Source organism: Orbicella franksi, chromosome 3 (assembly GCF_964199315.1).
Source record: "Orbicella franksi chromosome 3, jaOrbFran1.1, whole genome shotgun sequence".
Taxonomy (NCBI): Eukaryota; Metazoa; Cnidaria; class Anthozoa; order Scleractinia; family Merulinidae; genus Orbicella; species Orbicella franksi.
In genome coordinates this window covers 12,693,467-12,707,687 of record NC_138147.1, presented here as the reverse complement: position 1 = coordinate 12,707,687, position 14,221 = coordinate 12,693,467, and the positions used below count along the sequence as shown (strand labels likewise).

Below are 14,221 nucleotides of genomic sequence, written 5' to 3'. Positions count from 1 at the left end.
AAACATTAAGGTTACAGGAAATCTCTTGCGTCTGTCGTGAAAACCATTCACAGTGTTGTTTACATTAAGGAAATACACGCGATGACAGACTAGACATGACGGCGGACAGGGAATTAAACAAAGTTAACGCGCAATGTTTCGAAAACGTCTAAAAACAGTTTCTATGTAGTGGACATTATGTTTCTACTGATAGCAGTGAATTGACGGGATTTTAATGAATGATGGCCTTTTACTTTCGCCGTTGAAACTGATTTGTCTCTTGTTCGTGTATAATTATTGTGTTATTTGCGCCCAACACATTGACATAGATTTTCGTTTTTCTCAAAGGGAAATACTGCGAGTTCGAGCATGAAACTTGGCATGATATATTTTTAATAATGATATTTCTAGGCTGTAAAGTAAAATAATCGGAAAGTGAGGTACCAGATGCATTTTTATGCTGTTAAACATGACCTATATTTTGCCGTTATTTTTCACACGCTTCATAGGTGTTTTTAAAATGGTTCGGAAAACCACTATATCAACATCTCTGAGATTAGTTTAAAACGAGGAATAAATTAGAGTGGTTGTTCCACATTTCTGTGAAGTTTGAAGTCAATTGAATTTATTTTAAGACTTTACCAGCGCTTCGTCCTCGCACCTTATTTCGGTCATTTTATTACACGAAAAACCGCACTTTGACCGCGCTTTCAAATTTTCGCGAATTTCTGAAAAATAAAAATTCGCTGGAACCTTGAAATATGATTTTTAGAATTAGGTCACGTAAGGGTATCTTTGGGCAAAATATGAGCGATTTGCCAAATGGGTCGTTGTCCGGCGGTTCTCGATCCTAACAGTCAGCCATTCTTAATACATGACAAGATACACTGACCAAAAGTCGCAGAAAATTGCCTGGAAACACAATTAACCTAGCGATGGAAAGCAATACCAGATACAGTTTCGTGAACTTATTTTGTGATTTTCAAAATATCATTTTGCCTGGCTTACCCACATGTATGAGTTGACGATCTCTAAAATGTTGCAGTCAGTTTATAACATTTCAGACAAATCCAATCATTATTATTGTTATAAAGTTGCGGACACCTGCACTTAGCTGGTCGCTTTTAACTGGGGAAGTAGGGTAACGGTTTGCACACAATCAAAAATTGACCAACAAAATTTTACATTCTTATTTATTGCTAAACTTCTAATAAGTTAGCACGGTGCAACAAATGACAGATACAAGACCGGATTGTTAAATCTTAAAAACCACTTTAAAAAAATATATATATCACAGCTCATTTCATGAGCAAATTATCTTGCATAAAAATATTGCTGAGTAAAAAAGTATACGTGAACGACGTGTTCGATGATTCCATGTCATCATTATCAAGTTCGAAATACATCATAGAACTGAATAAAGAAAGAAAGAAAAGCCATTTTTACTATTTATATTGGTTCAATTCTGTCATGTATTTCGAACTTGATAATGATGACATGGAGTCATCAGGACGTCGTTCACTTTTCATATCGCTTATTTTTGTCTTACGAAAGTGTTGTACGAAACCTTTAACAAAAGGTGTAAATTTAAAAATACCTTATGAAGGATGAAGAGAAATAAAAAGTTGACAGTGTACGGATTAAAATAAAATTTATATGTCAACTTTTATAAAATATATCGGACTGCACTCGACGCTCATTCAACCTTTCGTCAAATAGAGGAATATCAATTTCTCGCTTCGAAATGGGCGTTTCCTTGCTACAAATGGCTTGTCCCCTGTCCGTTAAATCTGTTGACGAAAAGAAAATGGCGTAAATCGGAATACTGTGGATTGCAATACGAAAAACTACTTTCTACAATTTTAATCTTCTCCACCTTCACTCGCACCGCTTACATGTAACTTGTAACTCAAATAATGTTTGTTTTCTTTTGATTTGTTTTCAGGTTTCCCTATTGGGTTTTACTAAATTTTAGTTAAGAGTAAATGTAGAGGTAGTGTATGTGGTGTTTTACTGTTTTGCTATTAGAAAATGTACCTCCCTGTCGCTGCGAGTCGTCGCTCTGATTAAGAAGTCGACTCTGGTAGTTTGCTCTCACGCCACCAATCTTGAAAGTAGAATGAACAAAAATAAATAATGATGCCGCTAACAATAAATGACAAAATATAGGACTAAATATACCTGAATAAATGACTAAGAATAAAGTATTATTACTTAAGATATTCCGTGAAATTTGTATAAAATCACTTGTTGCAATTTTGGAATGGTCTGAATGAGGGTAAAGCCGTCACGTGAAGGACGGATTTTGGTGAATGGCTTTTGTGGCAAACTTTACAGATGTCATCTTCAGATACAGGTGTCACTCGATCTTTTTAAGATTAAAGCAGCTAAGTCACGGGTAGCAAAATTTTTAAAGAATTTGTGGCCTTTTCATGCGTCAAAGTTACTCATTTTTGATAGTTTTTCTACCTTTGTACACTATTATTCCGAATTTTATTTTTTAGCTTATCTTTTGGCCAAGAAATATCTCCAAATAAGGAGTTCTTCAAACTGACAGAACAGGGGAACATGGGAATTGTTCTTGTAAGACGAAGATGGTATTGGATCGGTCATGTGCTCCGTATAGAGCCACTAACATCTCCAAAGTTGCTCTCAGATGGACACCAGAGGGTAAAAGGAAGGCACCTGGAGGAGGACTGCGGAAGCAGACCTTCAGGCCCTAAACCTTTACTGGGAGCAAGCTGCAAGGCTTACCAAGGACCGACTGAGATAGAGGAGTCTTGTTGATACCCTGTGCGCCAAGTGGCGTCTAAAGGATAAATGATGATAATGATGATGATTCCAAAGTTTCCTTCATTACAAAACGTTGACTAGATTCATGGCGACCTGACTCCTTCGAGGTTTCAGAGTGATTTTATCCTTTATTACGCAAAGATTTTGTGTTAGCGCGAACATCAGAAAGCAGTTCCTGTCAGCTGCGATTTGGCAATGGCTAGCAAAACATTTGATCTTCAGTTTTGGTGTGGGCATGAAAGCTCTCTGTAAGGTGGCGATAGTATTGTAGAATTGAAAGTTCCACCTTGGTGACCCAGCTTTTAGCTGGAAAAAGCAGTTTGCAGTTTTCATGTTGGGTTGTGTTCTTGGATTAAAACGATATCACGGTTGGACCTAAGTTCTGATTGCTGTTGATGTCTCTGAAGATAATTCCCTGTAACAGATTCCGGTACTCATCCTTGTAGCCAGAGAGTTTTCCCAAGTTTTTACAGAAGTGCTTTCCCAGGCAAAAAACCTATTATCACACATCCAGACAGTATCTCTGTATGATTGACTGAAAAACTACAATGTTGTTTTTCCCGTGGATTATTTGTAAGATGCCCAAAATGGTTTTGGCAGTATCACAATTGACGAGGAAACCGCAAATGTGTGGCATTTCTACACATAAGGGTATAGTTGCTGCTTCGTTGTTTTCGGACTTTTTGTTTTCCAATGACCTATCATATCGTTCTGAAACAATTGTTCTGACATTTAGGTGGCGGTTCACGTCTACATAAGACTGAAAAATCCTGCAACGACGTAATACTACAGTTCACTTCTTTTTTGTATTCAAAAATGTGCTCGAAAAATTTGTTTTGTCCGGCCAGGGTACCAAAGAGGATATAATTTTGACTTGTTTCTCTTAAACGGTTAATATTTGCCGGCTATTTCCAGCTAAAGATAAATAGATGCATAATCCTAACCAGCGATAATAAACAGGCTTTCATGCAAGCTGCAAAATAAAAATTGAACAATAACAATGCCTTTTTTAGTCTTAAAAACATGCGCACAAGCAATTTATGTCTAATTTCATCGCTTATTGAAAGCCCGAGTAATAAAATGCAAGGCGTTTTGTCTTGGTCGCCAAATGGGGGGTCATGGTCCAGGGAATGAGAATGGGAATGAGAATGCGACAGCTTGATTATCGTGATTGCTCTTCGTGAACAACGTAATGTACAAAATGAAGTGTTTTGTGAAGAACGTTTAGGAAAAAATCACGCCTTGTACGCTCATCTTACATACAAAGATGTCCATCGTTTTATGAGAACTGACTTAAAAACTAACTATGATACTGAGATGAACACCTCAGATGTTGAAAAAAATCAAGAATCGTCGTAAACAGAACTTCGAAGATGAGGCAAACAACAAGCAATTGGTTAAACAGGAACTCAACGAAGCAACTTGAATAGTAGCTTAACTCTTATCCCGAGTCTTTATTTGTTTTTACTGTTTTCAATAAGCTTACTTTGTAAAGTTTAACTTGATATTCCATTACGAAGCTCGAGTAAACGCTATTAGAGCGTCTAGTTTATTTAATGTGAACGTTCACAATTTGTCCCAAATTCTCAGATATCGTTCAGACGTTAATTTATTCTTCCTACATTAGTAGGACTGACCTGCCTACTCATCAAGCAATTCTATGACGTCTTCACTGCCACTTAACTAGTAAAGATTCAAAACATGTCTGTCTACATTCTCGTCCCCAGAGGCCGCGCTCCTTTTGGTCAGCACAAAGAATCGCCACCTCTGGGAAGGTCCAACACCGGATTCACGAACTTCCTGTCACTCTGCGCATGCTCAGAGTCAAGTCTGACAATCTGATTGGCTGAGAATACGAAACAATTACTCTGCGCATGCTCGGAAAAGTGGACCTGCCCAGACGTCGCTTTTCTTGGTGCTGACCAAATGGAGCGCGGCCTTTGGGGACGAGAATAGTCTGACTATAGATTATTTTAGTTAACACGTCCGGCGTGCATCGCAGGTTACTGAACTACTGTAAGTGGGTAGAGTCTGATACGAGCCAAGTGGCCCTTCAGGCCGGCGCTTATCTCCTATTTCTGTAGAATGAAGCAACTAGAAGTATTTCTACTCCACCCTAGATGAGATGCTAGTCCATCGCAGGGTTACAAACCTCGTTTGCAGAGCAGTTTTTCAAGTTGTTCAACTTTGAGAAGCTGTAGTTTCCTCTCATCTTGTTTGGAGCAAATCCAAATTTAGCCTGTAAATATAAAAGTTAATCGTATCGATAAGCATATACCTCCTACGGCACTACAGCACTAGGAAAAGGACAGAATGCACTAAACGAACGCTAAATTGTAAAAAATTGAACAAGCTAAAAACCCTCTTTTATCTCACCATAATGAAACGACGACACCCTAGCCTTGCATTGCAAAATGCAAACTCTGCCTTGGGCTTTTCATTCATTGTTTCCTCTGCTAAGGCAAGTTTTTTTTTTTTTCTGGCATTAGTACTTAAAATTTTCAATAAATATGTTCTAACGTTAAGAAAATAAAGCTCAGGGTAATTAACGTTATCTGCTAGAGTAACAAAGAATAATGTTCTTTTAAAATTCCATTATAACTCAACAAATCTCACTTTTTTTGACGACTTTTCCAGGCGCTTTACGTAAAATATGTTCCACTTTCGAAAATTCCTACGTTTTTGGCCGAATTGATGGGGCCAATATACAGCTTCAATGTTTCACGTTTGTCATTTCTGATCGTTCTAAACCCTTGCCAATTTCATCCATTATTGTTGTTGTTGTTGTTGTTGTTTTTTCTATTACCTTTTAATGCTTTTCGATCCTACTTTACGTTTTCTTGTGGTGGGAGCTGAGCTGTCTCTCATTTTGAAGATACCTTATATTGGGACATAGCTCCTTAAGTCAGCGATTGGGAACGGGACTTAAAGCTGCGACCTCCGAATTTCAACTTCGGTGCTCTAACTAGCCGGCCTCGTTAGCTCTCATAAATTAGGGAACTTTAGCAATGACGACGAGAGCGTGAACGTCACCGACCGGAAGTTGGGAAAACGAACTTCGAAGCTACCACGCATGCCCAATCGAGCACTACTCGTCGTCCACATCTCGTTCAGGACGCCATTTGCCGCCATCTGCCGTCTTGTCGAGAACGCGAGTATGTTTTATTTGTTTTCTAATTTCTACTTACGTATCTTAGGAATTTCTTTAATGTAAAGGGTCGGTTAGTGAATAAATACAGTGCCGAAGTAATTTGATCGTACCGTGATGGAAAAAAACTTGATTTCTTTCGAATTGCAGGTAGAGCTTTACAGTATAAAGTGGAGAAAGCAATGGCGGATGTTAATAAAAGTACTGCAGGGTACGTGGTAGTGCTTTTATAAATACAAATCGCGGGCATTTCGTTATAGTTTTGTAATTTATACCACTTGGCATTTTTAAGAAGACTTCTGGGCTTTGAAGAATATCCGAACTGCTCGGATTGACTTAGCTTAGCTCTGAATCACTTGACGTTGATTACAACACTGAATAAACGTTAAATTGTTGTAGTGGATAATTTTTGCATTTTCAAATTAACGGAACATTTGACATTTGTTTGACATTTTCCTGTTGACTGCCACAGAAAGCTGCAGTAAAGGGTTCGTCCACGTAACCGGTTTACTAAAGTGTTTACGTTTCCCGCCGTGGACGACGGTCCCGTTCCAGGCCTCAATCGGTCATATACGTCGTCGTCCACGGTCTCGTCGTCATTGCTAAAGGTCCCTAATATTGAGGAGGCGGGGGTGCGGGGGGAGGGGGGGGGCGGTTGGAACGAACGCAGGACTGATATAGAGAATTCAGTGTACAGCATACTTACCCGTATTTTTGCTTGAACACTGATGGATTCAGATTTCAAGATATGACAAGCAAGTAACGTTTAAATTAAGAATGCTTACCTTCTGGGCGTGCATTCGAAAGCGTAAAAGTCAATACGGCTTCAGCCACAATAAGCGATAGAGCACAGCTTATTGCTACAAGAAGGAGCACTAGGACAAATCAAACGAAACAGCTTTTAAAATGACCGACCAGAACTGTTTTCAGCCATTGCATACTTTGAGAAATACTCTGAGTATTCATACTTCCAACAGTACAAGATATTTAATTCGTCAACATTTACTAACGCCTTCCCCCGCCCCCCGCCCCCCCCCCCCCTTCTTCACACTATAAGAACGAAGAAGATTTATGCTGTCATATCTCATGCCACTCATCTTACCGTGACGAATCAAGTAGTGTATAAGTATTATTCATGGTATAACACCAGATATGCTTCCAAACAAAATTTATATAAAACTGAAGAGCAAGCTAACTCTGCTTTCAGTTTGCCTTTTCAGATAATGTCCCATTAGACTTAAAAATCTTAGAAAAGTGTCTCCAGTTTTTACTAAAAAAATTAAAACTTTATTTGCTGTCAGAACAACACTTTAAAACCTTGTCCTAAAATCTACTTTCTACATTTATTTATTTATTTATTTATTTACTTATTTATTTAGTTCGGCTCTCCCTGATTTGTTCAGAAGTAACTTTAATGTAACTAGAGGCTAACGCGAAAACTTCCCAGTTATTTAGCCTCCAGGCTCAATATTTGCACTTTTTTTTTCAGTGTGTGTGTGTAAAATTGTTGTAAAGTACAGGAGCGAAAAAAAGTTGTTGCTGCTGCTGTTGATTTGTCAACATTTATTACCTTCCACACTTTAAGAGCGAAGAAGGCTTATGTTAACGCACGATTCGACTTCCGGTCAGTCGACTAGTCGACTACCTACCTTAGACGAATCAACTCAGTGTTGGGAGTATTTAACATGGAAGTTCTGAATAAAAGGATCGCCGGCGGTTTCTTGTTCGATGATGCGGGCTTGTTTTCATTCAACTCCTTTTCTTTCAAATATTGTCGAAGCACATTAATAGCATTTTCGTTGATTCTTTGCATTCACAGGAGTAAGTGGCCGGACAAAACAGTGAGAAAATTCAAACAAGGCGACAAAACGAGATTGGAGGAAGACTAACCCAAGTCATAGAAGAACAATCCGGAGGTGGCTCTAGACGTTAAACTAAATCAAAAAGTTACCTCTTTTAAGTTTATCGGAAGTGATGAGATTCTCTTCTTGAATCTTTTTCTTTCGCTTTTTGTCGCTGATATGTGCTCCAACAATCTAAAAATAGCAAGTAAGTCATGGTAACTGAAGTGCTCGTTTCCGTTTATTTCATAGTCTATTTTAAACTAGTGAAATGAATCAATAAGAGTTATAGTGACTTTCATGCCGCTAAAGACTTTCTCATTGAAGGTTTTCTTCATAAGTGCATGCCAATTCGAAACCATCGCAAAATGAGGAATTTTTTTTTTCTAATTTCGTACTTCGCGTGGAACCCCATACGATACCCTAATGGGTGAAAGTACATTTTGCAATTCTTAGAGACTACCTCTTCTATACCCATTGTTTTCTGTCCAGAACACCCTACATGAGACCAAGTTAAAATCCGCAATTTACACCCTTAAACGAGACGACAAGCATCCCCACTTGTTTCAAATGAAAAACTCAAGCGTAATGAGTTCGTATAAAAAAGGAAAAAAGACAAAGGCATACATACAAACCAGAAAGTTCATTAGAATATCAAGATCTAAAGCGTTTCAGTATAAATCTGCTAGCATTCTATCACGAATCTCATCTCATTCCTCATCGTGCCCCGCAGGACACCTAAGGCCATATTCCATCACGAATTCCGTTCTCTAATTGGCAACGCTACTTACTTGCTTCCATTGGTTGCTTGTTTTGGGGGACGCTTCCTCTTCGCGTTTTCGAAGTGTCTGTGAAGAGGATTACGATAAAGTTTTGAACGACTAGTAGATTTATACCCTAACGATTAGATTATTCGCTTTCGATTTCTATGCGTGATAGTTGACGAGGGCGCATCATGCGACAGAAATCTCTAGCTCATAATCTAACGGTTTAGCAGGAGGTGAGAAGGCTAGCAGTGTGCGGCCTATATAATGACGGCCGCTTTGCGTTTTCGAAGTGTTCGTGAAAGATTTAGATAAAATTTTGAACGACTGCTAGATTTATACCAAAACAATTAGATTATTCGCTCGCAATTGCTATAAGTAATAGAAATTTAGAGCTTATAATAAATATCAGATGTCAGAGAAGTCTGCTTCAAACGTCAGTTGTCATTGAAAATTTTTGCATTTGTCAGCTGTCAGTTAACTCATCTAGTCTTACTTGTTTGAAAATCGCCACGACCTCTGCCTTGGTGGTCTCTTCTCCATGCGAGACGGTTATTCCACATATAAACGACTCCTTGGTTTCATCAACATGTACAATTTCACAACTACAACGTGGAAAATTGGTACCATTCTCTGGAATTTTCCACGCATCTCTCGATTTTATGACCTAGGGAAGAAATAAAATTGTAGTATAGAAATAACACAAAGCAGTTGTTTGTTGTGTCACAGGTAGCCCAAGCTCGTGAGATGAGCGTTAGTATTGAGGTTACTCTACAGTCGAAATAAAAATATTTTGAAGGGAAAAATGGTTCTTTTCTTAGGCCTAAAACATACGAAAGAGTATGAATAAAAATAACCCTATCTCGCTCTAGGACAGTGTTTTCTTGTTATGTTTCTAGGCGGATTTCTAGGTGTTTTTGTCTTTTTGTTTCTCTGAAACCACACCTAAATTTCTAACGATTCAAGATGGATTTTTATTCCGTTAAACAGTAATTAAGCAACGGTACTGCTCTTAGCACATCATGGCTCCGTTTTAAGTGTATCAGGCCACAAAGGCGCAAAAGAACTCAACACGAAATGTACCCCAGGCATAACTTTGGATAAGCTAGCTGTGAGTTATTTTGCGTGGCTGGTTAACATTTTTGCTTGCTTGGCAGGTTTTGAAAAATATCGGATGTAACGGCTAGAAGTTCCCATTTTCGTCCCCATCTCTCCCCTCTCTCCCTCCCCCCCCCCTCCCCCTCTCTGCCCCGTTAAACAATCCTTTGCATCCCATTTCTCAATCATTTGAGTGCTTGTTGTATCAATTATTTGCGGAAGCCTTCAGCTTCGGCAAATAATTGATATTTTGCTCAACCTCCTATAATTGTTAATGATAATCGTCAATTTTGTGGTACCTTTATTTCAGATCCTTTGATTCGCCATCCTGGTTGCAGAGCACTTAGCTCAATGTTGATATCGTCCTCGATGTTGGCAACGAACAATCCCGAACGTGCCGTAAGCAGTTTGTTGCCCCTTTCTCTTTCCTTCTGGCGTAATTGCTAGTTATGTTCAGGGAACAAACAGTTAGTTACGTCTAAACCAACAGGAAGCTTCAATATAATTCTCTTGGTACTGTCTGTCTATTGTAATTATTTTGGAAATCTAACGTTCTGTTGCACAATCATTTTCTTCTTCTGTCATCTGTCCGGTAGACTTTTGAAAATAGAAACTTTCTACATTCCACTGATTTTGCCTTAATAAAACGCAAGTGGGAATCTCCACCCAACTCCCCTCCCGTTATCTTGTACCACAGTGGGGGTATACGCATGTACGCCCGATGGTTAGGACAGGTCTGTTTGAATGAATGATCGCAGTTATTACTATATGAGTGTTCAACTCGATATCTCAAGGGTGTGGCTACTGCCCAAATTACTGTATACAGAATCTTTTACCTCAAAAGCCCGCACAGTGTCATCATATAATATTGTATTGATGGTCCAGGTTTGCCCCTTTTCTGGTTTGGGACCAAAGATGGCAACTTGCTTGCGTATCATATCATTTTCTCCCGGGGTTCCAAATACTGCAATTTCAAGGTAGTTTTGAATAGGAGGCAGATTGACTGTTACAGAATTGTGTTTCACTTCCACTTTGGCGTCAAGGTAACGTCCAAGAAGACTCTCCCACAATGCGTTACCACAGATGTCCCTTGCACCATTCGACGTGCGGCACAGCACCATCATAACCCACTGGTTTCTAGGCCCCATTAAAGCACAGTGTTCAATCTCAACTATTTGAGGCATAGTGGAAGCCATCGCAACAGTGGTGCCACTGACTTTTCTCATCTTAGAGCTCTCTATTTAGATTTATACAATAAGTCATTATTATTCTCGCATTTTGATTGGTTCTTACTTATGATCTCTTAGGGAACTGACGTATATATGACCTCATTACCATTAGCGTTTGTTTCTTCAATGAGAAGGTAAGCACAGCTAACTGCTGCAAGGCTAACTGTCAGAGCAAACAAAGTCAGCCCACATCACTCCAATATTAAAAAACCTACATTGGCTTCCTGTCAAAGAAAGAATAATTTTTATAATTCTTCTGGTCACTCACAGAGTTCTGTATGGCTTTGCTCCAGCCTATTTAAGGTGATTCCTCACATTTGCATTGCGCATCCTTACAGGCATAATTTATGGCGTCACTAGCCCGCGCTCGTGCACGCGCACATTGAAAACATGGCGAATTTGCCTTGACATTGAGTTCTGTCGGTTGAAAAATGGCTATAACTCACTAACGAGCTTGGGAACCCCCCCTTTTTATTTTATAATTTAAGTTCTCATATGATAACTATTCAGTGGATAAAGTTTGAACAAAATCTATCGACAGTTTTATTTCAGGGGAATTACCTTAAACGAGCTGTTATTTCATTACACGCCTCAACGTTCACTGCGGTCAAATAGTTCAAATTTGCTGTCTATCCCTAAAACTAAAAGGTAACGGCTCCCTGCGGTGACAGATCTTTCTCGGTTATCGCACCAAGGCTTTGGAACGACTTGCCAAATGTCGTTAAACAGTGTTCCACCGTGGACCGTTTTGAATCAAGATTATAAACTTTTCTTTTTAAGAGAGCGTTCTCAGATTAGGGCTTTTTTATTAGGGTTTTTATGTAAAAGGACTTTATAAGCATTGAGACTTCCATGTGATGTAAAATGCGTTTCTAAGAACCTATTTATTATTATTATTGTTCTTGTTGTTGTTGTTGTTGTTATTGTTCTTGTTGTTGTTGTTGTTGTTGTTGTTGTTCTTGTTATTGTTATAATCATAAAAATTACAATTTCCTCGATTGTGATTGGTTTTAAAAAACTCCCATGATCCAGTAATTCACTTGCGAAGTTGTTATCGGACAGTTTATTATTGGAAAGTTTGTTATTGGACAGTTCAATAAGCCAATCACATTCAAAGTTGTAATTTTAACTCAACCAATCACATTCAAAGTTGTGGCTAGGTGCGTGCGTGTGTGCGTGCGTGCGCTTTTGTGTTTTTGGCGCCTAATTATCGGTAGGAGGCGCGGTGGCCTTAGAATATTTACATCTCCTTAGCAGGTATTTTAATGCAAATTTTCCGATTTTTTCCATAACTTGGCTATTCTTCTTTTCTCGGAAATTGTAATTTTTATGATTAATTGGTAATAAGACTTCGCGTCGTCCAATTCGTCTGTAATCATACTCGTGATAAACAAATCGGACTCCCGCTCGGCGGTCGTCCGATTTTATTATCACTCTTATGATAACCGACCGTAAGGTAAGGTAGGTAAGTTGGCAAATGCAGTCGTCACAAACATATATCATGCTGATGTCTGGTTTCCTTCTCGTTTCGTTTCGTAAAAAAACAGTTTTTAAGTAAAAACTATACCATCTCCTACCTACAAGTTACAGTAGATAAGTTACACTACTCTGTGTATATTTCATGGCATCATTTGTTTTTTAACAGAATCCAATTCTGTTCTGGAGAAAACTTCCGTGCCTTTTCCTTGTAAATTCCACATTTATACTACTTTTATTTGACAGGGACTAAGAATGAAAATAAAGGCTAGAGATCTAATCGTGTCGAGGTCCGTGAAAATTTGGATCTGAGCTGCGAATAATTATCTTAACTGTATAGTCGACTTTAATTCATTCAACAAACAAAAGCATTTAGCAACACAGACTTCTACAACCTTTCGTGTTTAGTAACAGATAAACTTATGTATATTTCCATGAATTCAAGTTTGAATTTCTCGTTAGGGTTAGAGTTTTTGAAAGACATTTCTACCTTATTTTCTTTTTTTTTTTTTAATATTCTATTATTACAACCAGGAAAAGAGCTTGCACATTTAATAAATGAAGTTAGATCACACTAATATATAAACTGCAGTGTCGACATACACAAATACAGTGTCTGGCTATTGCCTGCAATTGAAAGCTAACAGATTTTGTGCAAGTTCATTTCCAGCTAAAAAATGTGTCGTTTGAGGTCTGAGTGACGGTTTGAGTTACAGATACACAAAGCGCACTAAATCGCTGACCAAGAGAAGTCAGTCACACGAGTGACAGAAACATGAGTCAACTGCATGTTTAAGAGGAACATTTAGCCACACGTAGGTCTAATAAAATCGGGACAACATTTGTAATGATCTGTTCGGGGTTATATTTTTAACCTCTCCCTTTTAATATGAAGGAATTAACGTAATATTACTAACTAAACAGCAGCAGCAGATATTTTAGCGAAATATGCTGTACGCAAAATATTGAGTCCTGAGTTCACGCTAAACTGTTTCTTTGGGCTAATTAATTTTCAATCCATAATTCACAATCGCCGTTAAGAAAGAAAGGTAACCAGGTATGCTAAAATAAAGACTGTGAGCATTGAAAAAATCAAACCCCTTTAAAGCTACTTAGCTTTTGATTTGCACACAAACGTGCCATGAACATTTGCAAATATTTCAAGACGGCTGAAGGAATGGTCAACTAACGACCTGGTCGATTCAATGAATAAATGGGTACACGTAACAATAACTTACTTTGAAAGCATATATATAATTCGAACCTGTTATTCTGTCTTTGACTTCATCGATCAGTGGCCATTTGAAGATAGTTTTTCCCTTCATCCTTGTGCTCCTTGTCAAAGATCTGGCTACCTGAGGGTCGGCTGTCTAAGACGGGAAAACACACGAACAAAGCCATAAGAAAACTTATGTGACGTCACTAATCAATATTCTAGTTTCGCTTCAGAGAGTCACAAACCTTTACTCGCCTAGCGACAACTTGCGACTGAATTAACACTTGATGTGCTTTTTATTTAGAGCATTAAGAAAGCGAAAATCTGTAAGAGGGGTTTTTCCCGTGGAAAACCCTCACGTTGCACATTCCATGTACTCCATATATGGTTTCATATTCGCCATAAGCAGAATAATAGACGTTTCCGGAATTATCATCAAATAAAGCCAAAAATCCAGACGGGAAAAGTCCCTTCAAACTGAAAGTATCGTTTGCTGTTGAAAAATCCTTGAGACAACCGATACAGTTAACTGACGAAGATTTTTTGTTAATTTAATCTTTACCTTACGAATAAATCAACGTGATTACCAGTCGGACAAGCAGTGTCTTTGGTTTTTCCTTCGACCGTAGAACTAACAACAACATCAGACAAGTGACCTCTGTGGTGTCAAGGGGTTT

General features: G+C 38.5%; 1 protein-coding gene across 3 annotated transcripts; it reads right to left on the bottom strand.

The window, feature by feature from the left end:
• Positions 1-1,202: 1,202 nt before the first annotated feature.
• On the bottom strand, positions 1,203-13,653 carry LOC145481311 (uncharacterized). 3 transcript variants are annotated; one of them, XM_081459775.1, is made up of 11 exons: positions 13,593-13,653; positions 10,460-10,860; positions 9,923-10,066; positions 9,022-9,192; positions 8,553-8,609; positions 7,872-7,956; positions 6,706-6,795; positions 5,149-5,228; positions 4,925-5,011; positions 2,017-2,086; positions 1,203-1,769 (listed from the first exon to the last, which is right to left on the bottom strand). In XM_081459775.1, the coding sequence occupies exons 1-11, from the start codon at positions 13,651-13,653 to the stop codon at positions 1,639-1,641; spliced, it is 1,377 nt and encodes a 458-aa protein (XP_081315901.1). In that variant the 3' UTR covers positions 1,203-1,638. The 3 variants fall into 3 exon arrangements, with proteins under 3 accessions (XP_081315901.1, XP_081315898.1, XP_081315899.1); XM_081459772.1 differs by lacking the exon at positions 13,593-13,653 and having other exon boundaries at positions 5,149-5,225; positions 10,460-11,146; XM_081459773.1 differs by lacking the exons at positions 8,553-8,609; positions 13,593-13,653 and having other exon boundaries at positions 10,460-11,148.
• Positions 13,654-14,221: the final 568 nt, after the last annotated feature.

Excerpts from the sequence above, each read along its gene's own strand:
- LOC145481311 (XM_081459775.1), bottom strand. The coding sequence starts at position 13,653 with ATGAAGGGAAAAACTATCTTCAAATGGCCACTGATCGATGAAGTCAAA. Across the intron at positions 9,193-9,922 it reads TCAAAGGATCTGAAATAAAG|GTCATAAAATCGAGAGATGC; the intron begins GTACCACAAAAT and ends TTTCTTCCCTAG. Across the intron at positions 8,610-9,021 it reads TCGTGGCGATTTTCAAACAA|ACACTTCGAAAACGCGAAGA; the intron begins GTAAGACTAGAT and ends TCCTCTTCACAG.